Below are 27,734 nucleotides of genomic sequence, written 5' to 3'. Positions count from 1 at the left end.
AGGTCACTAGTGGCGAGCATAGTCGGCGCTGCTGTGCGGTCCGCCTTATCCAGTTGTTCTGAGAGATGAAATGAAGGAGAAGTGAAGTGTTGGAATGAAAGAGGAAAACAGAGTACCCCGAGAAAACACTTATGTAACGTCTATTTTACTATCATACATTCCACGGAGACCGAACCCGGACCGTCTTCATGGAAGGTCAGTGCGGCACGAATGGGTGTTACACGTTCACACTTACTGCAACTTCAACGCTCTGGGGCCTGTTTCACAATGTTTACAATCTTTGTAAATTGTAAACTTTGCTTGTAAATTGTAAACTTCTATTTCATAATCTTTGTTTGTAATGTTGAACTTTACAAAGGAAATCAAACCTTTTCAAATTAAATTTTGCTCACTTTACAAGTATTCTGTTTCACAATGAAGAGTAATTTTACAAACATGTAAATTTTACTTGTAAAATTAGCACATTTTCTACAATATCTCTGAGATGTGTAAAGTTTGATATTGCAACAAATTATGAATAAATACAAGAAGTACTTATTAAAATTAATTTTTGAGTAACTGGATAATATTAAGAATTAAACTAAAGCAGTTTTTATGTAATTAAAGAGTTCTAATGACGCAGACGAAGATATTGAATTTAGGCCTAATCAAACGAAGACGTATACGTAAAATTCTCCGGGCAAGAATTAATAACACGTTCGTATCACTGTATAAATTTAATGAAAGGTTTCGAATGAGTCCCGCGCTATACTTCATCATACCGCATAAGTATTTATATACGAAGACTGTATTTAATAAATACTCGCACTTAATAAAGAAGTTCTCTGCACCAAAAATAAATAATTCAATAATGCAATAGCGACACTACTTACACGGTATTCTGAAGTCGTTTTGAGTCCCGTTTCGCTGGAATCTCTCCTACAAGATATGGGACATCATATATCCAACATCCAAAAGAGAAAAGTGATGCCCTAACCTCAAAGCGAGAACTGTATTGTTTTGCATTGGATGCAGTCATTTCCGTGGGTTAGCAGATAAGCACGGAGTTTCTAAGATATCAGTGTGCAAAGGTGCGTACAGGGTAGTTGATGTTGTTAAAAGAGTTAAATTCGGGGCAGGTTTTTGATCACCAAAATGTTATTTACTATAGCACAGAATTTTTATGCTGCTGATGGGATCACTAATGTTTGTGAGGTTAGGGTTGAAACATTAATAAATACTGATGGATCAACACAAAAAATTAACTTGATTTTGTGTTTAGACATCGTAATTATTTGTTTATCAATTGCATATTTGTACGTAGACCAAATCTGTTATTTACTTATTTGACTGAATTTTGTGCTAACTTTGGCCATTTAAGTGATAGACGGATTGGTATATTCGACTAATCACATCATATGAAACTCCATTGTCGCCAATATGTAAAAATCTAAATCCTTTAATATTTGTAACAATACTTTATATTTTCTGTTGGTGAAATATGAATCAGCAAGCTTAGAATAATCTATTTTAGTACAAAATATAAACATATGTATCGATAGTCGTAAAAATACAGCGACTTTAGCTCTGCTCCTTAGCGATTTTTGTAAACTGTCATTGGCGATATTGTGTAACCAATAATGCATATTTGTAAATTTCTTTAGCTGATTTTGTAAAGTTAGTCAGACTTTACAAACTAATAAAATAGCATTGTGAAACACAATTCACAAGCATTTGTAATCTTTTACTTGTTATTTGTAAATTGTTAATTTGTAATTTGTAAGGATTATGAAACGGGCCCCTGGATCCTTTTTGATTTTTTCCTTGGAATAAACGACAAGTGGTGCAACTCAGCGCCTCTCGGTCTATAACGCTCAGGTTGGAGGCTCACGCTACGCGCCGATGTTGCGAAGTATCGTTCGCTGTCCAGATAGGATCGCAGCGCGGTTACGCTACGATGTTCTGTTGCAAGTCTGGACGCACCTTAAGGGTACAGTACATCAGTTATTCTAAAGCCTCGTACAGTTATGCGCGCCTAAACCCGTAGCGCAACCACGACCCGCGCCTGGGCAATGCTACGCACGGTGGTTGCACTATTACGTTGCGGGATGGACTTTTTAAACCCGCGCCGAAGTCCGCAACACGACGGCCCGGTTGCACCAACCCTTGTTAAATATTTAACATTACGTTAAGGCAGTTTAACAGCAAACTTAACGGAAGTGATGTTTCATTAACTGTTGTTACTGCTATCATCATGTTAAACCCACTGTTAAATTAACATAGCATACTCCCTCAGTTAAATCCTTAACGTCCTGCTACAGCGTGAATCATGGCTGCCAGAGAACATATGTTACACGCCGGATTATTATATCGAGATATATCATCATCATCATCATCATCATCAACATCATCATCATCATCATCATCATCATCATCACGCTTTAAGCCTCTCGACCTGTTGCGAACTTCATACATATTGCTTATTCTTGGTCTTGCCATCGTTTTCTTGGTCTACCAATATTACGGAAGCCCTTAGGTTGATGCCCGAAGATTAATTTAGGCAGTCTTTCATCACTCATTCGTTCCACATGGGATCTCCAGTTCTGTCTATATTCCACAATTTTGTAGTTTAAGTTGTAGATATTCAGTGATTGCCTAATTTCTTCGTTTCGTATTTTGTCCCTCCTTGTTACATCCATCACTGAGCGAAGGAACCGCATTTCTGAAGCTTGAATTCTACTTTTATCTCTATTGGTGAGGACCCACGATTCTACTCCATATAAACCCGCTGGTACTGCCATTGTCTTATAAAACTTCAACATTGTTTCCTTCCTTGCCTTGTTTTTTAAAGTTCTAGTTATTGTACCGCACATTCGGTTGAATATTTCCGTTTTTTGTTTGACATCCGCTTCTTCAAAAGGCGATATTGTGTAACCAAGGAATTTGAACTGGTTTACTTGTTTAATCAATTTATTATTAATAACAAACTTACAGCGGATTTGCGTTGGACCTTGGAATGCCATAGATTCTGTTTTAACAGTTGAAATTTCAAAGTTATACACCTCTATTATTTTCTGCAATTCAAAGAGAGTTCGTTGGAGTGTATTTTCAGAATTTGAGACAATTAATTGATCATAGCAAACATAAGTGTAAGCACAAAGTTATCACTGTTTATGTGATTGTCAAAACCCAACTGTAATAATTTTCTCTTCCATGCTCTAATGGCTTCGTCAATATACAAACTAAACAATATAGGTGACATACAACAACCCTGTCGGACACCCATGTTGATATATTCGGATTTAATGTCTCCAGAGTTTATCTTAATGCTTATTTGGGTCCCTTTATAGAGGTTCTGTAATACTTTTATGAGGTGCTTAGGTATTCCCCTTCTGTCCATAATTTCCCAAAGCTTTCCCCTCAGCACTCGATCAAAAGCTTTGACATAATCTATGAATACAATGTAGGTGATCTGATTCCATTCTCTACTCTTCTCAATAATTTGTTTCATGATGAATATGTTGTCAGCGCAAGATCTACCCTTACGAAACCCAGACTAGCCTCGGAAAATCAAGATATATTTGCAGTGAAAACAATTAGCTGCAATCACTACTTCAGCATTTTTAATTATTCAGAATAGATATGTTCATAAATACAAAAATTATTTATTATTTCGTATTAATACTCAGATATAATTGCAGATTTTCAAAACGACATTTCTTTATTTCACTGATTTAAGAGTTCACATGTAATTATGACTAATAACGTGTGAAGATATGTTAGATATATAAGATATGAAAATAATGTTAACGCTTATTCAGCATCACAATTATTTTCACTTTCTATTGGTTCTATTTGATCCTGGATAATTGGAAGAATCTTCGTACAAATATCAACTTTGAGAGTGAAAGTACCACCGTCAGTTTTCAAATGTTCCACTGTATCTTGTGCATGACCCGTCTTAGCATTTCTTTTAATATTTTCATAACATTGATTTGTTTCATAGTTTGCGTTTTCACATCCAAATGGCGATTGAAAATATTGGGTTAAAGAGACCCATCTTTGTTCCTTTTTCCTAATGAAAGTTCCATCACTACGTTTGAGTTCAATTACATTCATATAATTGCTAGATATACTAAAATAATCATATTTCTCATATGAGGTAAAATTACTGCTCCTTACAATTTCCTTTTCTCGATTTCCGTTGTAATTATGTTGGTCTCCAATACTTCCATAATGTAAAAAATAAAATTCCCCGCTGAAACAAATGACTACACCAACTAAAGGCACATTCAGTAAACTTTCATACAATCACTGCTTCTTTGATTCCTGTTACATTACTCTTAACATCATGTTACCAAACTACCTCAAATGATTGGTGAAACACTATTATACTAACAGGATGTTTAATTTTAACAACACGTTAGTTAACATGCTGTTAGCATTATTGTAACGAAGTTTGGTAAAACTGGGCCCTAACCTACCAGCGTCCGCCAGTTCAGGTACTCCTACTTTGAATCGTGGACGTAGTTGCAGCAGCCTATATTTATTTGCATTTTGCGTGCAAAAAGAAATGGAAACAGAGGCAATGGTGGCAAACATAGTTACATATCATATACAAGTAGAAATAAATGTGGTGATTCAAGTTTTCTGGCTGACTTGAAGTTCAAAACAGTTGGTGGACATTATAAAAATTTTACCAGAATGTCACCTACAGATTTTAAATATTTGCTGGCGCCTAATGTTGCAAAGAAGGATACCACATTCACTTCAAGAAAGAGTGGCAGTTACGTTGCGATTTCTGGCAACCGTACAATAATATGCAATAACATTGCTGAATCAACACAAGACCAAAATTAGGTTAAGAATCATAAATGAAGAATCTTTAAAGGACTTTGAAGCTAAATTGAAGATATGAATAGTAAATTCAATGCGTTTCATAATACATTCTTAAATATCTTTGAACTAATTTTTCTTGTAAAACACAAAAATTCTCAAACATCTAAAAATAATTGGATTACACAAGACATAAGAATCTCATGCAAAACAAAGAGAACTCAATATATTTAAAGTTGAAATAGTAATGACCGCAAATTAATTGGTCTAATTTCTGTAGTACAATTTTATGATTAATAAAAACGAAGGCTTTGGAGAGATCACAGAATACCCCTCCTACTTGTAATTTTTTATTAATTGCTTCCAGAATTTTATCAGTTAAATGAAACACAAAGTAATCTTAAAAGCCAAATAACTTTACTTTAACAATTTATTCTAAACTTGACTAATAAAATCAAAACAACTAGGAACATTTACTTACTTAGTGGCTTTTAAGGAACCCGGAGGTTCATTGCCGCGCTCACATAAGCCCACCATTGGTCCATATCCTGAGCAAGATTAATCCAGTCTCTATCATCATATCCCACCTCCCTCAAATCCATTTTAATATTATATGTGTATCTAATGCTTACTCACTTCACTTGCGTGATTCGGGTTCCGTATACTGCACATAGATGGCAGGACTGTGGCCCACTTTCAAATTGCACACCACTTCGTCGGGCCACGTTATGCATGATGCGTATCTATGAAGAATTATGTCGTGTAGGCTACTAGGGTGAGTGTATGTGTAAGTGTAGTGTAGGGAATGGGTGAGGATGATGATGGTGAGGAAGGAAGAAGGGGAAACCCGGTGCCGGCACGTAGCCTACTCTGCCGAGTAGCACCAAGAGGGCCGCCAGGCTTAACGTCCCCACCCGACGGACGAATCACTATCACTATTTACATGAAAATTTCTGACCCCGCCGGGAATCGAACCCGGACCGGCTAGTATGGATGTAGAACTTGCTACCACAGAACTAACTCTGTGGGTAAAATTTGTATGCATTCAAACATAACATTTAATGGAGAATCGGATTATGTAAATTTTAATATAGAGTATCATTAAAAAAAATTAACTTTACTGTTACACACTTTATGTCTGAATATCTAACTTTTTTCGAACACTGGTATCATATTGTATGGTTTATCTCCAACAGATTTTTGTATAAAACTTTTTTTGTAAAATTTAAGAAATTATTAGCAATGTGCCATACTTATTGTTCACTATGTTTAGAAAAGAGTATATCAGCATCTTAATTGCTGCAACATTCTTATTTCAGAACAATAATGTGGATTCAGAAAGAATACATCAAGTGAGCAAGCTTCGTTTAATTTAACTGATAAAATTCTGGAAGCAATTAATAGGAAATTACAAGTAGGAGGGATATTTTGTGATCTCTCCAAAGCTTTCGATTGTATTAATCATAAAATTCTGCTTTAAAAATTAGAATACTATGTTATTAAAGGCATACCATAACAATGGTTTAAATTATATTTCCATTTCAGAAAACAAAAGCTGAAGTAAACGCATTCATTGACACCTTTAAACCTACTTCAACATGGTGAAATGTTCATACAGGGGTCACGCAAATATCTCTATTAGGACTTCTTCTTTTTCTAATTTTTATAAATGATCTTGGCCCCTTAATAAAAGGAACAGATTATCCCATACTATTTACAGGTGACACAAGTATCATAATTACAGACAGCAACTTTGCCACATTCAAATATAAAAGAGGAACACTTTTCCTTAAAATTTATGACTGGTTTACAACCGATAAACTAGCTTTAAACATTAATCAAACTAACATAATTCAATTTAAATCCTCTTCAAATTTAATCTCTGAAACATGAGACACAACTATCAACAATATACCTCTACTAGAAACATCAACAACCAAATGTATTTGTTTACATATTAATAATAGATCTAAATCAATCTGCAACCATCAAATTAATGAAATAACCCCTAAACGTAGCTCAGCATGCTTCGCAATTAGGTTGTTACAACAATTCGTAAATAGGAGTATCTTAAAGACAATATATTTCCCTATATTTATTTCATTATGTTCTACAAAATAATATTTTGTGATTAGTACAAATATATTATTAAAAAAAGAGAAATTAGAATAATTGTTGCAGCAAAGGCTATAGAATCGTGTAGACCATTTTTTTAAAATAGAGATTCTGACTTTAACAAATCAGTACATTATACTCTTCATTAAATTTCCTCTAATGTAATAAATAAATTTTCCAACTAATTTAGCCATACATGTATAAATACCTGCAGAAAGAATGTTTTTCAAACGCCATCATCAAACTTATCATGCTATTAAAGGTAGTACCTTGCATGACAATAAAAATTTTTAGTAGTCTTCAAGACATTGAGTCATAATCAAAATCCTGCAATATTTAAAGTAGAACTAAAAATTACCGTACTTAATATCTCACACTTTCTATTCTGTATATGAATTCTTGACATTTCACATATTGGTAGTGTAAATATTTTAATACTATGAAATGGTATATATATTCTATTGTATAATATGTTATTGTCATTATGGTATTAATTCTGTATATATTTCATATTGGCATTTTTATATTTTAAACGAAAGAATTTGACATGTTCTTTATTCTATACTCTAAAGCAACTGTAAGATATTAAGGAACGAATAAATATGCCTGTCTGTCTGCCTGTCCGTCCATCCATCTATCAATTTTAATAATTGTTATATTACATCTGTGGATAATATTAGGTTTCTTTAATTTTTTGTCGACAACACTTTACAATGGTAGGCCTATATTGATTTTATTTAAAAAAAAAGCTAAATACCGTAAATTTTGCTATTTTTAGAGCTTAGGTCTACGTTGAATGTACATTCTTTGTTATCTATATCTTATTCTCATTTTAATCATGGTACCTTTTAAGGAGAAATGCTGTAAATATTAGCAGAGTCTTTATTGCTCAGAAACGAGTTATTAGAACGATTTTGTTATTTAAAGTACAAAACCTTGTAATTTTTTTTCTTTTTAAGAATACAGAATCTTGGTATTTCTTTGTATAGCCTATACTCCTATTTATAAATGTTTAATGCTGTTTACGCATGACGAAACTGAATATAATAAAATATTACGAGTAAATTGTCATGATTTTAATAAACGTAATGCAGAACTGTAAGAAAATATAAAGTCACAGACAGAAGTTATATATTGATATGCCTAATTATTGTAGTATTTTATTGTTTAATAAGTTAAAATCTAGGGAGTTGACCACCGTAATTGGAGGTGATTTAAACTCATTTCGTATCGGTGTATTGAATTATGTTTCATTAACAATTGAGAAATTGAGAGTAACTTCAATTTTGTGTTCCTAAGAAGTGTTAATTACTTTTTTTAATAAGTAATTCATTATGGCGTGTGTTTGAGCGAAGTGTAGACATCAGCACTATGTATAGAAATAATAATTATTATTTATACTTGCTAGTATAATAATATATTATTGAGATATTTTTACATGCCAATAACTTCATACTTGCTGATTATTCGTATTATTGACTGTAATATTTTGTATATGGACAGTGATTTTGGTTTCCGAATGTGAATTAACATAGATGTTACAATTTTGGATCTCATTGAATACTACAATAAATCAGGAAATAATCAGAGTCAATAAAATAGTCGTATGGATATAAATGATGATAAAGATGATGCTAATAATAATAATAATAATAATAATAATAATAATAATAATAATAATAATGAAGTTGAACATAAAATAAACATAAATTAGTATAAAGCATGAACATGGTACTGGTGCAGCATGGTTTGCTCAATTTAATAATAATTCGGAAACAATCTCATTGAATACTACAATATATCAGGTAATAATCAGAGTCAATAAAATAGTCGTATGAATATAAATGATGATAATGATGATGCTAATAATAATAATAATAATAATAATAATAATAATAATAATAATAATAATGAAGTTGAACATAAAATAAACATAAATAAGTATAAAGCATGAACATGACACTGGTGCAGCATGGTTTGCTGAATTTAATAATAATTCAGAAACAATAAAATTCAAATTGCAATCATTAACATCCCAGTGAGACGTCAGCATGCGCAGATCAACGTATTTGTGTCAGCGTTAACACATCAACTGTAGAGCTCTGGATCCTTTGATTGTTACGCAGAAAAACCGACAAGCAGTGGATCGCTGCGCGTCTCGATCCGCAACGCTCGGTCGTAACATGAAGGTCACCAGCTGCTCCCAAGCTTCGTTCCTTAAAATTTTGTTAAAATTCCTTGTGTTTGACATTTCACAAAATTTCTTTACCTCCGTATAATTTCATAAATTGCAACGTGTTTTGCTCGGTCCATTCCATGTTCACTGTCCACGCAGACAGACGAATGGGTGTTGATTCATTGGTTGATTGATGGTTGATTGATTGATTGACTAATTGATTGACGTTAATCCTACGCTGACAGGTGGGCTATCCTTCCTTGGCCCTGCAGGTAAGGTTCCATCATATACTGAGGAGCCCGAATAGAACCTGGAGCCTCAAGACTTAGAAACTAGATTAACATCGGAAACCCGTACTTGCCATAAGTATAGGGGTTGAATAATTTTGCAACGCAACTTATTTGCGTACATATTGCGAGTTAAAAGGTTTCATAGATTAGATGAAGGGATAGCTAAGCGACATAAGGCCGAGGAATGCGACAAGGTTGGAGTGGATTAGATGAGGGGATAAATAATGTGAGAGGAGACATTTTATTGTTTTTGTATTGCATAATTGTATTGTGTATTGTAATTTTATTGTGTATTGCTTATATTGTGTATACCACTGCCACCGGTTGCTTGCCCATTTGCAGTGTAAATAAATACATATATACTACGTACAAACTAAAACCCCGCTCGAATTTCTTTTGTTTCAATATGGTCGAATGTGCTTTTCGCTTGGCTAGTGATGTATTTTTTGTAGAGGGTGATTTTACGACGTTTTATCAACATCTAGGTTATTTAGCGTCTGAATTAAATGAAGGTGATAATGCCGGTGAAATGAGTCCGGGGTCCAGTACCGAAAGTTAAACAGCATTTGCTCGTATTGGTTGAGGGAAAACCCGGACTAAACCTCAACCAGGTAACTTGTCCCGACCGGGATTCGAACCGGGGCCACCTGGTTTCACGGCCAGACGATCAACATCTATGGTTATTTAGCGTCTGAATGCTATGAAGGTGATAATGACAGCTAAATGAGTCCAGGGTCCAGTGCCGAAAGTTACCAAGCAATTGCTCTTAATGGGTTGAAGTAAACTCCCGAAAAAAACCTCAACCAGGATTTGAACTCGTGCCCGCTCGTTTCACGGTCAGGCAAGCTAACCGTTACTCCACATCGGTGGACGCTAGTGATGTTTCTAGTCGCCAATGGTGCTGATGATAATTTTTTCGTAAAATTGATAAGCAATGTTATGAAAGCAATAATTAATTTTATGGGAGCTGAACGTTTCTTTCGTAAAGACGAGCTATTTTCTGTGAACCAAAAATACAACGCCAATGCGATAATAATTACGTAGCCTAGCGAGTGCTTGACGACGATTACCACGAAATTTGATTTCATGATTTCAGTGATATTTCCTAAACCACATCATATTTCTCCTTCATTTCTCTGTAATAACCTGATATAATAGCTTACTAAATCTGTATTTTCTTCTAGTGCATTCAAAAGACCGCCGTTATACTACGTAAACCTTGCATTTGAAATAATGCTAAAGAATATAGTCGCGAATTTACTAGCGAAATCTCGATTGTCTTACAGTAGAACCCCGTTTATCCGCCACCCTATTAACCGATTGGCGGATTATCCGATTATCTTTCTCTCGCTCGTTTTTTTTCGGTACAGAAACGTATGAAGTTGATACTGTTGTACGCTATATTATTATACGTATTTTTTTCTAGAGTGTTATTACAAACATTTACACTTAGGCCTACACAGTTTTGGTCTACTGTTCGAGTTGCTGTACTCTATTACTTCTATATAAAATGTTTTCCATGGCAGTACGTAGTGCTAGTACTTAATAATAGTCTATTTATACTAATAGTAGACTTTTATTTTGTAGTAGTCAAAGTACCAGCAGTAGTACTAGTGATTTTAGTAGTATTATTAGCAGTAGTACTAGTATCACTGGTATGGTACTATTACTAGTGGTGGTGGTGGTGCTAGTAGTAGTGGTACTAGTGATAGCATTAATATTGGGATATTTAGTAAGTGTATTATTACTCTTAGAATCGGTACTAGTAGTAATAATAATAATTTCATTAGTATTACTATCAGTAGTAATTTATTTAACGACATTTCCGACTTTAGAATTTATTCAGCGTCTAAATTCAATTTCGGCGATAAATGACTGACAAATTTTAACCTGGAACCCTTTATCAGGGTAGGGTTTTTTACGTTTAGTAAATGTACTGTATGACACGGAAACCACAGCTACACTTCTCTGTTGGAGGCAGCTATTATGCACATTATAGCCTACCAGTTGATTATGGTTACCTAAAGCCTCCAAGTGACCTGCAGCAGCGTGGGTATGTATGGAGTATAAATCGGCGGCACTGAACTCTATATCACAACTGGTTGAATTATTTATGCCTTAAATTTAATTAACTTATTTGTTTTGTATTATACATATAGCTCAACTGATGAATGATCGTTTGCGTTTGTAAATTTAGTAATCTGATTGGCTATGTATTGTATACTTTTAGTAGAGCCATCGATGTAGCTCAGTCGGCAGACTCGATGGGCTGCTGATCCGGAGCTGCGTTCGGGCTTCGGTTGGATCCCCCTTTGGTCTTTGGTTTCTTCCGAGGTTTCCCACAGCCGTGGGACTGAAGCTGGATGGTCTACGGCGAGTCCTTGGCATCAACCCCTTTGATTTGATTACCCCCCTTTGATTTGATTACCTGGTTGGGTTTTTCCGAGGTTTTCCCCAACCAAAAGGCAAATGCCGGGTAATATTTTGGCGAATCCTCGGATCTCACCTCATCTCACTACATCTCGCCAAAATATTGTAAAAAATAGCACAAAATTGTAAAAATTGTAGAAAATTACTAAATTATAAAACTATAAAAATTTGTAAAAATTGTAATTGTGATATTGTAAAATTTTGACTTGTTCCACATCTTAAAGCTTCATTGCTCATGTAAGATCTATGGAATAAAATGAATGAATGAATGAATTAATTAATTAATTAATTAATTACATAGATCAGGTCTGCTGTTCAGTGAACTTGCGAAAACGAAACAAAGCCTGGCGCTTGGAGATCAGTGCTAATAGAAGATTTTGATAGCCAGCACTTTATTAGGAAAGAAAAACAAGTATTTTATCAGGAAGAAGGAGAATTTTTTCATTTGAAACACTTAAAATATTTAGTCATTGATTGTAATGTGTAGAGATTAGTAAAGCATGAACTCATAATTTGTTTAATTTTAAGTTTGTATTGACATCTATGTCTTTTTTTTTTCATTTGTTAATTCCAACCTTTAACTATACATCTAAAATATCTTAATGTGTTTCACTTATTGCAAAATTCAGGAGTAGACACATTCCGGGTAGCATATAGCCAAGGCGACAAAATGTTATGTGGTGTCTGAAATGTTTATATAGTTGAATGGATTTGAGAGTTCCATTTCTTTTATGTCACTACAACAAATACATGAGACGTCTAGATTCAAAACCCTCCATATTTCTCAAACTTGATTTTATAGGAATTGCAATTTTTTACAAAAAAAAATGAGGTTGTATCCAGAATATATGGTTTATGAACATTATTAGTTGTCAGGATGAGTTTTAGAAACCGAATCTGAATTGTGTATATATGAGTAAAAGAGCTACATGGGCATTTAGCATACATAGTGGGTTTTGTTCCTAAATTACTGAGATAGAGGGTTTTGAAACTTAACTGTGGTTCAGGGTTCAGAGTGTAGTAGAGATTGAAATTCAAAGGAATGTACATGAGAAAAATAAAATAAAAGAAATGAATTAGTGACGTGGTTTATTGAAAAAAATTTATACACAAATGAATCCAATTTGTTGTTATCATATTATCAAATAAACTAAATATTCTGTACGGTTGAAAACACAAAACTTTACACGTTTAGCAAGATGTCATCTTGAGCTCCTTCACAAGCACAATCGTTATAAACAGTCTCAGAGTTATTTTTTTTTTCATTTTGTATGATATTAACCTTAGTTTTGGTTCTGTATATAAAAAAAAGTTTACAGCCTTGAAATTTGAAATGCCAATTGGCTGTAGCTTTGAAACGTGTCTGAATTGCATCCTTATAATCAAATAGGCATAATCCTGAACTCTATCGAAATTCCTTTCTAGGTGGTCTAGATCTGAAAAAAGACATACAGGAATTAGGGAACCTATACACGAACGTTGTGTTTAAATGTTAATCCTCTCTTTGAATTCTGTACACGAGTAATCTTTACTGTAGAACACTTGCAATGTTGTAGAATAAAATTATCCTGTTGTATTTTGTCTTTAGACTGATAAAATAATAATAATCCGTGGCTCTACAGCCCGTGAAGGGCCTAGACCGACCAGCCGGCTGCTGGCCTCACGCCCACATGCCGAATCAGAGGTGTACGATCGTCCAACCAGAATGGAGGTATCGTGTAGTTAGCACGATGATCTCCCCAGCCATTATAGCTGGCATTCGCAATCGGATTTCGCTACCTATCGTAGCTCCCAAAGTACATCAAGATGCTGGGTGGGCACCGGTCCCATACACTGGCCGAAATTTCATGAGAAAATTTCTTCCCCCATGAGGACTCGAACCAGCGCGCATTCCGTAACGCGAGTCCTAGGCAAGATGACATACCAGTGTTCCGCAACCGGTGTGACGCGGCACATTGTTGAGCCTCCACGAGGTGAAAGGTGTGACGTGAACTTTTAGCTATTATTGTAAGAAATTAATAAAAATAAATTAAAATTAAAATGAAAGTAATAAAATTGTATAATTTAAGTAAGATGGTACTTGTTTATTGTTTATTACATGCTGCGAATTTTATGTCGTCAAAGAAATTAAGTATACTTTATTTACTCAACATTGTTGTTGTATCGTTGTTTGCTTATTGATATATTAATTTTTGTATTCTTGTCTCTACCGCTGCGCCGGCTATGGTGCGGTTTCTTTGTAACACTCGTATGTTTTGTGTACCATACCCAGGCCTTTCAGAACATTATATTTTATTACTTTATTGCCTGCCACTTTGTCAGAAGCTGGGAGCATTACTGACGTGAATAGAAATTTTCGCCAGGCTTGAAGTTTCTCATTTCTTACAATAACTGACAGCTTCACAACCTTAAGATATTTGTTATAATAAACGAAAATAACAGATCCCTCTCTGACATTTTTTAAAACATTTACAATTTTCGCAGACACGTACAGGTTCAGTAAAACGTGTCAGATTACCCTTAGCAGAGAATTTTTCAAGAAATGTTTCTGCATGATTTTTCCAAATTTAAATTTTCGCTAGAAGGCGGCGTGAGAAAAAATTTTGACAAATAGGATTGGTCATTTGGATGGCCAATCACAAGACACCAATTATTTCATGTCCCAAAGCAACAATAGTTACAATTATTTCAGTTCTATCACAGTTGTGCTCTGAAGTGGTCGTAAAATTGTAATTGTTAGACAGTCTTACTATTTTCTATTAATATTAAACTATTTTATACTTTCAAGATGGACAAGTTCCTTGTAAGAAGTGTTTCGTCCGTGAGTGCAAATAGTGAAACCATTGAGCCCGAAAAAAAGAAACAAAAAGTAGTGCACTGGTAATTTAGTGATAATTATTTATCTTACGGGTTTTCTTGGTGTGGTGACAATCCCCAAAACATGCCCAATCCCCGAGTGTGTTGTGTGTGGTGAAAAACTCGGTAATGCTGCTATGGTTCCTAGCAAATTGAAATATTTGTTAACGAAATTAAAACATCAAAGAGGGAAAGGCTCAGATCCACCAATGATGAAGAAATGAGGCTTGTAATGTCAACGATTCTGCCACGGATCAGCCACCTCTGTGCAGCTAAGCAGGTCCAAGTATCACATTGAAGGTATGAGTAGTGTTATTTACTTTAATATTAGTAATAGAAATGTGTATTTTCTACAGTGAAATAAAGTTCATGAATTGTTAATAAGATAATGCAAGAGTCGATTTCTCTTTTATAATAATAATAATAATAATAATAATAATAATTATTATTATTATTATTATTATTATTATTATTATTATTAAGAGAGTCACATCATAGGTTTTGGTGTGCCGTGTTGAGTCTAGGGCCGTCTAGGGTGTGCTGTGAGTAGAAAAAGGTTGCGGAACACTGCCTTAGACCACGATGCCACGGCGAGACTGATAAAATACCTTATAGAAATTCTTTATATCAGTATTTTATAATGTTATACATCGTAATATTTTCGTCTTGTGGTTAATTTGGAAACTGTAAGAGAATACATGTAACAATTAAAATGCCAAATAGTTACCGTATCGATGTTGACTGCAATAATAGTACATAAAAAAACTTGGAGGTTGTGTTAAAAGGCTAAATGCAATTACCTTTCTTGGAGCATTTCGTTTCATTAAGCTTCCTGTTTGTCTCTGTCGCTTTCTGGATCTATCCTGTAGGATAAGAGAAGCATGTGCACTAAATTCGCTCATGTTTTATTGTGATTTGCAACGAAAAACAACTACGTTTTCACAACAGGACCGTATTTAAGCTACAACAAAATGCATGACTCCATATTGGCACGTGACCGTATCCTCACCACCGATTGACTCTTTTGTTGATAGAGGATTTTGAATCTAACGATTGTGTAAGTTTTCCGTTCTGTAGGGGATTTTTAAACTAAAGTCGATTTTCATCGCTCTATTTCAGTGAAATTTAGATGGCATTATACAGATTCAAATGGTATAAAACATGAAAATTTAAAAAAAAATTGCGTTTATGGGGCTTTTAATATAGACGACTCACACAATGTTCAACAAAGCGGTTGTATGAAGACATTCGAAAGTGCTTCTTAGATTAATATTACTACAAATTTTGTTGCAAATCTCAAGATATTGCCACTACATGGCTTAAATGGAAAACACAGAGCGTCTCTGAGAGCGTGAGTTTGCATTTCATATATGCAATATTGTTTAATGTGTAAGGCTCGAATGTTTTCCTCATTGCATGTGTGGCAAATGATGACTATGGAAAATAAAGGAGCTGGCTCATGAAAATATTTAGTTTTGTCTAACCGTGGTAAAAAAAATACGTTTTATTACATATAAGTTGACTTTGAATAAATACTTTTCGGCGTTAGTACTATTTCTGTTGTTCACCGACTTATAGACACAGATACACGAATAGATGTAAAGGCACAGTACCGGAGAGTGTAGAGAGAGACCGCAGCGTGAACTGTTGGCTCGCAACTTGCTCTCCGTATCAAGTTGTTATGATCAACGTACACTTTACTTGTACTCAAAGTAACCAAACGCAGGACTCTAATTATGAGTAAATGACTAATGATGATTGTGGTACTTATAATAGAGAAACAACCTAAATACCGTTTTAAGCACCATAAATGTGAGTTTCAGTCGCCGGAATTTGAAATTGAGGAGCTGGGTGCAAGAAGGACATTATAGAGAATGTGACTTTTTCGAGTAAAAAGCTTTATTGTGTTCTCTGATCTGTTATGCACATGATCACTAAGTTGTAGTTCAATACTGTGATCATAAACGTCAGGAGTATCCAAAATGTAAAGGCGTGCATAGACAACATTATTACGGTTTGAATTTTCAACATCAATTTTCTCAAAACTTGCATTTGAGATAAGTGCCTTTCTTGCACCAAACCCCTCAATTGTTCCCCAATATGGAAAGCCGATATTATAAGGTGTCGTCTAACTATGCTTCAACTAACTACATTGGTTGTCTCTAAAATGTACAGACCGAAAATGACCTCTAATCCTCATCAGAAAATAGTTTACTGTTGGACAATGTAATCATTGTGCCGTGAGAATTGGAACACACATTTCTTGGAGTGTTCCAGTTACATCACTTGCGTGACAACGGTGCTTCTTGTCCTGGGAGTCTGTCGTTGAAATAATCAAGCCAAAACTTATTATTACCTGAAGCATGCATTGAACTGAACAATACTCTTGTAACTGCGTGAGGAAATTATGTGTCATGGGACTACTATGGCGCTGGCATTTCCGTCTAAATATAACGCACAAATTGAATGTCTGACAGTCAAATTAAAAATTCCATGTAATACTTGGTATTAGAACTCTGCTAAGAAATGATAGCGGACAGAGACGATTAAATTTAGTATAATGAATTTGATACTCAGCACTTAAAAATTACAAATTTAGCACTTTGTACCATGTGTGAATTTCACATTTTGCATTCGGAAGCACTTGAAATGAAAAGCGTTTTGTGTCATTTGTGGTAAATAATTGCGTTATAGTTAATTAATTTCATTGAAAACTTAAATTACGTATGTAAATAAGTTAAAATTCAAATATATTAATAATTTAATTTGATAAAAATAACGCCTATGGTCCTATCTCCTCTAATAGAGAATGAACATTTACACGAAAAATATATGTATACCGTTAAAATTTTGACAGTTAGAATTATTGTCCATTGTAATTTACTATTCTCAGTCTATATACTTAGAAAGTGTACGGATGTTGAGTACATTTCATTTAGGGATGACAAGGGACGATTAATTGAAAGTAAAGAGGTGTACTGTCACTTATTTATCTATCTATTTATTTATCTATTTATTTATTTAAATGGTAAATATGAATAATGCTTTGATTCTTTTAAAGTTATTCTAATTAGACCTACATATTTTTAAGTGCAATATACAATGACAAATTCCCATTAATTTTGAACCTGTTTTGTTAAGGGAAATTTGAATTTATTGTAAAAGTTTCTGAATAATACAAAGCAAGTGGTAAGTATTAATTTATAGATTCATTTTAAATTACTTTTGCGTGTAGTTATAACGTACATAAAATCCTCTTAAAGGTAAATTAAAGTTTTTGTAGATACGAGGTGTCACTTCTTAGCCGTCGATACTGCATATATATTATTGACGCTTATTCGTCAAATCGCAAGAATTGAAACTAATGTAAGTACGAGATTGGAGCTCTAGTATGTACTCTATTAATAAGAGATTCTTTTCAACAACCCGAGACCGCGCATAATTTTCAGATTTTTCTAACTTAAAATTTTACCTTTGATTTGTTATACTTGACTGCCCGTCACCTTGAGACACATTTAATTTTACACGTCATACAACTGAATTGAATTGAATTTATTAGAGGGAGCACTATGGCCCAGCACTGCGACATGTTACGATCTTTCGCTCTAACCATCAAGCTAGGGGCATTCCCAAACCCACACCGGTTGACTACACTAAGGTTCGCTGCGTACAAACATCAAATTTATTCAAAATGACGAACGACACTAGTATTATAAATACCGCAGAAGAATAATTATTTTACAGTTAAATATCACAATGATAGTATTCCATTAATTAATGAAATAATATCTGACCCAGACAATTCGCTTCACAAAATCAATAACTAATATTTATAACTTATCGATCAGTTCTGCCATGTAAGTCACTGCCCTACATGAAGACATATTGAAATCTGTAAACTCAGTAGCTAATAATGCGCTTGCTGCGAAAGGAACGACACAATACCAACATACATAATAGACATAAATACCGTATTTCTGTGTCATTCTTCAGTAGGTGCTAAATATCTTTTCCAATGTACAATACTTTCGTTTTATTTTAAGCAGCCACAATACTTCCTCTCCAATACGGTCACAAAAGAAACTCTTGGCCAGACATTCATCATTGATAAGAATTAATTATCATTAACTACCGGCGTATAAAATAAAATTGAAATACTCAGTTTTATTGAAGAACGTTTTACACGAAGTGTTAGTTGTTTGTGGTTTCTGCATCAAAATACGCTTTTCATCATGCACACTTCCAGTCGCCCCTCTGAGGTTCTGGGTGATATGTACAGTACATCTATTATCAGGCAGTACATCTCACTTGACGATATGTTTCAGAGGAAAAACAATAATATTGCTTGTATGCATCTGAAGTCTGACTAGTCTAATGTGTAGCTAGTCGGCGATGTATGCAATGGAGGGGTAAAGCAACTGGCCACCCTACTCCATTATCTCCTGGCCTAGTTGCCTCATAATTGGTGTCTTCTTCGTATCACATGTGAAGTTCAGACCTGTTTTTGGACAGTTGACTAAACAACAACTTCCAGTCGCTCCCAATTTTCTAGAGTGTTTAACAAGTTTTAGATCTGGTAAATTCTCTCCAAAAAGTTTTTTTTTACTTGTAAGACAAATTTAGTGAGTACTTAAGTCCTGCGACGGCTGCGTGGTAAACACAATTATCATGTTATTAGGGCGGTTCGAGTCCCGGTTAGACATAGAATATTTTATAAAAACATTCATGTGACAACTATAGCAAACGAGGTCGCAGTTGGGTTGTTTTCTGGGTTCTCCCGTTCATCCTACATAAGCATTAAAGTCATTCCTGCCAAATTTCATTTAATTAAGGGTCAGACCCCCCCCCCCCATGGAATGCACTTTCATAGAAAGGACTTTGCCGACAGACCTTCTACTGCCCCCTACAAATTGGTTGTCATAAATAAATGTCTTCCTTACGGTGACGGAAAGCTTGTCTTCTCCTGTCAGTAACCAATCACAACCCTTGTTCAGAAGAATTGACAGGCTCTCGTCAAATCCACGTGGAGGCAGAGTTGCTGCATCTTTTCCGAATTCCAAGAATCCCGTCAGTCTCATTTCAGGGTCACCAGGATTGTGGCAACTGTGCAATGTTGGGACGAGGGGACAGGATGGAATTGTCAGAGGTGTTTGTGTAGGAAGTCATAAATCTGTAAATGGATGTTCAAAGGAGCCACCGAACTGCACTCCTTGAAATAAAATAAGGTATAGTGTGAGGAGGATTTGAATCCTTGGGGACATATGGGGCTACCTGCATGAAACCTAGGTATGTGGAGAACATTAGGGCAGTCAACTGTTGTGAATGAGAATACGCCTAGCTTGGGGTTTGCGTAATAGTCCACTATGATGTCCGTAGCTCTGGGGTTCATCCTCTTCAGGTTAATGAGTAGCTTAGATGAGAAAAATAAACATTTGACTTTGTATAGTAAATCGAAGGAAATTTATTCAATCATACCAGCATAACAAAGTAAATTCTCACTTGTACTGTCTGTAAAAGCTGAACTACCTTCACTAGGTTCTGGGTAATTGCAATAAAAGTTTTGTTTTCCATGTGTTAACTCTTCTTATCTTTAGTCTTCAACTTAGCCAGTGGCAGGATATACTGCCTCTTTGCAGCGAAAAGAAAATATGAACTCTGTAATTATATATATATATGATTAAGTTTTGAAAAACATATAATTATGTAAGTAAGAAATTACATTGTATCTATGACTTTATTTCTAACTCAATATTTTATTCAATATAATTTTAAATAATACAATGTATAATTAAAGTAGGTATAAATTATAGGAACTAATATAATAATTAAATATATGAAGCATAAAGATAGGTCAAATTTATTGATTTTCACAGGTATGATTCAGGAGAAATCTCACGTATTATGAAAGAATCATTGCCAACTACATGGCACACACTTCCTCACATTACATTTCCCACAATAATTATTAAAACTCCAATTTTACGCTTTCTTGTGCCAAAATATGACTTGTGGGCTAACAGTGTCTATCAGACAATTTTTCTTAGAGAATTTGCAAATCTTCCCTATTTTTCACATAGTTATGCCAAAATTAAATTAATTTTCCAATAAAATAAAACGAGTGTCAGGAAGGTGGCATATTCATTCTGCACATAGATTCCATTATGCGTTCTACTCTTTTCGCAATAATTGTGGAGGTTGTGAAAAAAACCGGTCATTTTCAAATTTTTTTTTCAGGAAATAGAAAAAACTATATCAAGCCTCCACTTTATCCCAAAGTGAACGACAATTTTATGCGTCGTGCATTTTACGTCCGTTGTAATGGTGTCATAATCATGATTTATTCATTTTCTGTGTATTTTATAAAAAAAAACATGTTTTGGAAATTTCCGGTTTTGTTTGAAAATATGAAGAAAATGTTCACTTTTGTTCGAAAAAAGCTATTTGACTATAACAGTAAACATACAAATCTCCCTATATCCTGCACTTTCATTCTACTGTATCATGGAAAACAGAATATATTATAACACTTACAATAATTTCAATTAGCATCAAGATATGTACTCTTGTACACAGAAGTGGAAATGACCGACTTTGAATGAATTGGTAATTGCAACTCAAAAAAAAGTTGGAGATGTCCGTTTTTGATACAAAAAAGACAATCGAAATATTGGCATTAGTATGACATGGAAGTATCCGGTTTTGATTGAAAATACCGATTTTACCATACTCTTTCTCATGGGAATGACCGAGTTAGAATAAGAATAGTAACATATTCAAAAAGATTCCTCTCTAAACATACCGAAACCATAAAAAAACTTTTTTTTTTCCGCGGAAATGTCTGGTTTCGTTCGCAACCTCCACAATTCGCTCTAAGACATGTTACGAATATTATCGTGCAGACCTATAAGTCTGTTCGTCAGTTATTATTTGAATGACATGCCTGTATGGATTCATTTACCAAAGACATTTGAACAAAAAATCGACATTTGAATAGACTAAAAGCAATATTTATTATTATTATTATTATTATTATTATTATTATTATTATTATTATTATTATTATTATTACACTAACCAAAAAAAATGTTCATACCTTCACGACAAAAATAGGCGGTTCTTAACGAAAAAGTTGCGCTATTCTTAAAATCGCCATAGAAATCTCCTACCGCGTCAGGTTAAAAAGATATGAACACATTTAGAATCTCACATATGCGGTTTCAGGTAAAATATTATCTTAGATTAATTCTTATGATACAGTATAATGATATAGGATATAATAATGCATTCATGCTAGGTTAATTCACTAATGCATCAAATAATATTTGGGATATGTTTTAAGTGAACAAACCTGTAACTTTGTTCAAAAGTGTTTGGTAATACGTGATTTTCTCTTATGCTTCTATCTGCTCTCTCTCTCTCACAAGAAACCAACAGTAATCCCCCATCATTACTGGATTCTTACGACCTTAGTACCTCTTTCCATGATGGAAATGTCTTGATGAATCCGTTCCCCTTGTTCATCACTAACATCACCCAGGTTCTCCGGAAAAATGTTTAGAAATGAATGAAGGAAAGAGATTTTCAAAGATATTCGACAACCCATGCTTTTGTAGAATTTCAACAAATTTGACACGAAAGTTTTATAGTTTTCATCTTTTGTATTGCCCAAAAAACCACGCACAACCCTTTTAAATGCCTGCCAAGCTACTAATTGAACCGTTTATAAATTTTCTCAAACATTTCAACCTCCGTGAGTTTTCTAATTTGAGGTTCAATAAAAATTCTATCTTTCAATTTTACGTACCCTATGTTAACTGTGGAAACTTGCCTTCTAAATATGCAATTCCACTATCGTACTTGTTGACTACCTTAATAAAATTCTTCGTCGGCCCAAGTTTTATGTGTAAGGGAGGAAGAAGAATCTTATCAGGCTGAATCAATGGTGTTTCATTTACATTACTCTCCCACGGAATATATTCCTGCCGCTTGTCCCATTGTTGTACCAAATAATGTTTTTCTGTAGCACGGCTGTCTCACAAACACAAAAAAACGACAACAATATTTTGTGAAGCCCCTTGCAAACCAAGCAGCAAACCAATTACTTTAAGGTCTCCACATATCCTCCAACAATGAGTCTCATATTTTAAAACACGCACAATCTTAACTATACTTTTATAATTTTCTTTAAGACCTACGGAATGGAAAACCGGAACAGATGGAAATTCATTACAATTATGAAGTAACACTGCTTTTAAGCGAAACTTAGATGAATCTATAAACAATCGCCAGTCATCTGGATTATGCTCAACCCCTAGTTCACTCATTAAACCATTAGGGTGCTATTCATAGACATTTTGCAGCACGCGCTACGAGCATACTAAGCTAGCCCCGGCTATCCATTAGTTACTTGTACGGAATTCAAATCATATCCTATCGCTAACACTGGTTTACGAATACGAAAAACGCTGATCATCCACCGGATATCCAGCGCTAAAAATGTCTATGAATACGGCCCTTAACGTCTACAGAGAAACGCATATTCTCAAATAAGTTACATCACGTTATATGCAGAAATAATATTACTTTACAACCACATTAATGGCCGGTTTCACCAACCTTCGTTATCATTATAACGTCTCGTTAAATAATTTAATGACACGTTAGTCAGTTTTTGTGTTTCACCAAGTATCATTATTGCTAACGCATCTTTAAATTCATCGTTAATTTATTAGAACCTATTCGTCGCGTTAAAACAGTAACGATGCGTTAAGAAGTCAACAACATGGCGGACGTAATTATTCGATGATGAAGTTCTTTATTTAGAACTTCAACATAACGACGAACTTATATGTTGTAATAACACTCGGAATAATCATTTGAAGATTTAAGTGATAAAGAATTCCACGAAAGCTACACATTAAGGAAATCAGTAGTAAGAATGTTCTAGAAGAAACTGAATACCAGTATACTGTATAGGTTAGAATACGACAGAAATCACCCACTTAACGCCTCTTCAACAGATTCTTCTTGTTTTAAAATAATGTTGCGGGAAGTTTTGAAATAGTAATTGATGATATGAACGGGGTATCAAAAGCTGTATTGTCTAGATATGTGAATAAATTATCAGACGTATTACCAACATTACAATAGTCATTATTTCTATAGGCCTAATAAGCTAAATTTTATGTTGTCATAGACAACATAGATTGTGTACATGTTCCAATCGTATATCCTGGCAGTAATATAGCCAAAAGATTCTGCAATAGAAGATCCTATTTTTCCTTCAATATTCAAACAATTTCATAGGCCTATGTAACACTCCGCATAGAAAAATTGTGGCTAAACTAGCGCTGAGGTAGTTTCCTTCGTACTTTGCTTACAGCCTACACCTTGCACATACGAATCTGTGACAGGTTATGTTTGATTAGTTTAATTTTTTGTTATGCCTTGCATATACGATCAACTGAATTACCACAAAAAAATCCCTTATAAGTTCAACGATTTTCACTTCTACCTCAGCGCTAGTTTATTGAAATTGTAATAGGTTAGAATACGACAGATAGGAATCACCCACTTAACGCCTCTCCTACAGATTCTTCTCGGTTTAAGATAATGTTACGGTCTACACGGATAGCACAACATTCCAAAGGAGGATGCCTTTTAAATGAAAAGTGTGCAAAGAGATTTTCTTTTAGGAGACAATGGATACGATTTTCACTTCTACCTCAGAACTACCTCAGCGCTAGTTTATTGAAATTGTAATAGGTTAGAATACGACAGATAGGAATCACCCACTTAACGCCTCTCCTACAGATTCTTCTCGGTTTAAGATAATGTTACGGTCTACACGGATAGCACAACATTCCAAAGGAGGATGCCTTTTAAATGAAAAGGGTGCAAAGAGATTTTCTTTTAGGAGACAATGGATACCCCTTAAAATCCAATTTAATGACATCTCTCCTGAATCCTGCCACACAAGTATGGCAAAATTGTTACAGGGTACTAATAAATCTGCATGAAATACAGTGGAAAAGTAGTATGCAATTTATGGAAGAGGCGATTTCCCGTCCTAAATTTAGGCCTAATATAACTGCTTAGAATGCTTTGTATATAATTCATTGTGGCATCAATTTTTAAGCTGTCGACCTTGTAGTCCGCTAAATTTTCTCAGATTTCCTTTAGAAGCTACAATTTAACTGCTCTATATTCCTATTATTTACATTTGGAAGCAGCTGTCTTTTTTTTTAATTGCGGTATGACAACATGCTGTATTTAGGAAGATGTTATTAAAATTACTGCCTCTTACCCGTTTGCCTATGATTGTTTCCTCATGCCAAACAAAGTCAGCCATGATCATATGTAACCAATGAAATTCGCGATTTCGAAGCCATGGTCGTATGAAAAACAAAACATGCAAGATACAAGTACAAAATCCCCTCGTTAGTAAACGCCTGTTAATTTTAAAGATACGAGGCTTGGTGAAATAGTAAACTTTTAAAGATTCCGTTAAAATTAAACGATCCATTTGTTGACAAGTCGTTTGTGCTGATTTAAAGAAGCTTGGTGAAACCGGCCATAAAAGTGCCAGACCAGTCTCTACCTGGGTTTATCTCTGCGCTTTCTACTTCTAGAAGACAAGACAAATTTATTACCGGTATTGTGATAACTGACAAAGGCTTGGTAAGATGGTATAACAAATAACACATTTTCAACTTTATATTTTGTAAGTATGTAAATAATCGTGTAGAACAGGAGTAGTCAACGTATGATAAGCGTGTTACCAGGTGATACGCGAACTTGTTTTTGTTATAGGATATCTAAAATATAAAAAAATTGTAACGTGATGTGACATTTTAAGCGTTGTTTTCAGAATATACGCGTGAAAATGACCTAAAAATATATATTATATTCAGTGACGTCGCCAGGATCAGAGGAAGGGGGATGCGGATGGGGTGCGAGATTTAAGAATGGGGTGCGAGTTGTAAAAATGTGGTACATAAAAGATCCTAAGTGTTCTCTCATGCACTTGCGCGCATACTATACATCTGTTTATTAATATTACTATGTATTATTATTATTATTATTATTATTATTATTATTATTATTATTATTATTATTAGGGGAGAGTCGGGTAGTATCGGACATCGGGTAATATCGCACAGTGAGTTTCTTTCATCTACCACACGATGATAGTATCTGATTGACATGGTTACGTTTCTGTGATGTCCATAGAGAAACGTAACCATGTCATTCAGGTACTACCATATGGGTAGATGAAAGAAACGCACTGTCCGATATTACCCGATGTCCGATACTACCCGACTCTCCCCTATTATTATTATTATTATTATTATTATTATTATTATTATTATTATTATTTATTTATTTATTTATTTTTTTCCATCACATCCATAACGATACATTAAGGGACGTAGTTTTTTCACAACCAAGAAATTGTTTGTTTGTTTTTGTTCTTCAAAATAACTTATGCGTAGTATTTTTTAATAAATTGCCCTTTGGGGTGCGGAAAGGGGTGCTCCGATTTTTATAGGGTGCTTGCGCACCCTTTCGTACCCCCCTAGCGACGTCCCTGATTATATTCACGGAGGTAAATTTCATGTTGGGTATTATTTAAATTTAAATTTACAATTTTTCAATTTTTATAAAATCCATACATAACTTTTTAAGTTTAATACTAGAACTATTAGAAGTGACAAGATTAGGATATTTAAATATAAATTTGTTATATATTCTTAGGCCTAAATTACTACTATGATTAAATACTGTAGCAGTGTTGCATTTTGGTTCAAACAATCTTAAAGAATTCATACCTTTTGTTTCATAAATATGAGAATACTATTCAAAATTATTTCGATTTTTATGTATAAATTTTATTAATACATTATAATAAATTTGTCTTATATTAAGAACATTAAAGTCTAAAAACAATTTTTGAGATGGGAAATCAGTAGGTTTATGAAGACATATTTTATTTATTTTCTTCTGTAATAAATAAAGTGAATTAAAATTGGATTTAAATAAGCTACCCCATCCTATAATTCCATACATAATTACCGATTGAAATAAAGTTAAGTATATTGTGCGTAATAAATTTATTGACAAGTAATTCCTCAATAAAACAAAATAATAGATTGTTTTACGTAATTTATTACAAAAGTAATTAATTGTTGGTTCCATTTTAAATGATTGTCGAAAATTATACATAAATACTTAACTTCAGAGGACTCCTCAATGATCGGACATTTACACTGTATAATACAACAATCAGAATTATGTAATTTAATACTTAATATAGATGTAGGAGGTTTGTTACATTTTTCAGGTAATGAAAATGGAATAATTATGGTTTTATTTTCGTTGGTAGTAATAATTCATAATTTTTTACTGTTCTTTTGCGTAGTAATAATGAGTGCGCCAATTTACTCAGACGTGTGCAACAATCGAGAGAATATTCTCGGACTACCAGATCCCGCGCAACAAAATATTGCAGAAAGCAGTGTTCAGTTTTGTGCTGAGTGCCGAGTGTATAAGAAGTGTCATGAGGTACAGTACAGAACAACGCACATTTATTTGTAATATTTTCGCCAGAAAAAAAAGTCTTCGTGGAGAAGGTGTCACCGTAAGTTCCGTCGTCAATTTCCCGATTCCCCTATGACGGGTAAAAAAATATACCGACTAGTAAAGAAATTCAAAGAGACAGGATCTGTACAAAATAAGAAGTCTAGTTTGAATAAACGTGTATTAACAGAAGAGAAATTGGACGAAATGGGTTTTTGGTTAGAGCAAAGCCCTCAAAAATCTTTGCGCCGTTTAGCACACCAAGTAGGAGTGTCTAAATTTTATTTAAAGCCAATTTGACTAGAAATACGTTAACATCTGATGATTGTAACAATTCCACAACATACTCTCGTGTAATTAGTAACTCTACTATCCATTATTTTATTTCATTACTTATCAATATAAATTGTATTTTACTTTATAATATTGATAATATTAACGATAAAGTCAACTATTTTACAAATGTTTTAATG

The 27,734-nt window shown here is 34.1% G+C and overlaps 1 protein-coding gene across 4 annotated transcripts in view; it reads right to left on the bottom strand.

The window, feature by feature from the left end:
• LOC138707947 (uncharacterized) overlaps positions 1–27,734 on the bottom strand; it is a 531,488-nt gene that overhangs the window by 346,050 nt on the left and 157,704 nt on the right. For 2 of the 4 annotated variants that reach the window (XM_069838011.1, XM_069838013.1), the window contains one exon: positions 15,483–15,545. The exons of the other annotated variants lie outside the window; for them this stretch is intronic. In XM_069838011.1, coding sequence (XP_069694112.1) covers positions 15,483–15,545 — 63 coding nt within the window. The remainder of the gene's footprint in view (positions 1–15,482; positions 15,546–27,734) is intronic. 4 annotated transcript variants of the gene reach the window in all.

This window comes from Periplaneta americana, chromosome 10 (genome assembly GCF_040183065.1).
Source record: "Periplaneta americana isolate PAMFEO1 chromosome 10, P.americana_PAMFEO1_priV1, whole genome shotgun sequence".
In the NCBI taxonomy this organism is placed as follows: Eukaryota; Metazoa; Arthropoda; class Insecta; order Blattodea; family Blattidae; genus Periplaneta; species Periplaneta americana.
The sequence above is the reverse complement of the archived record's forward strand: the minus strand, read 5'-3'. Positions and strand labels throughout refer to the sequence as shown.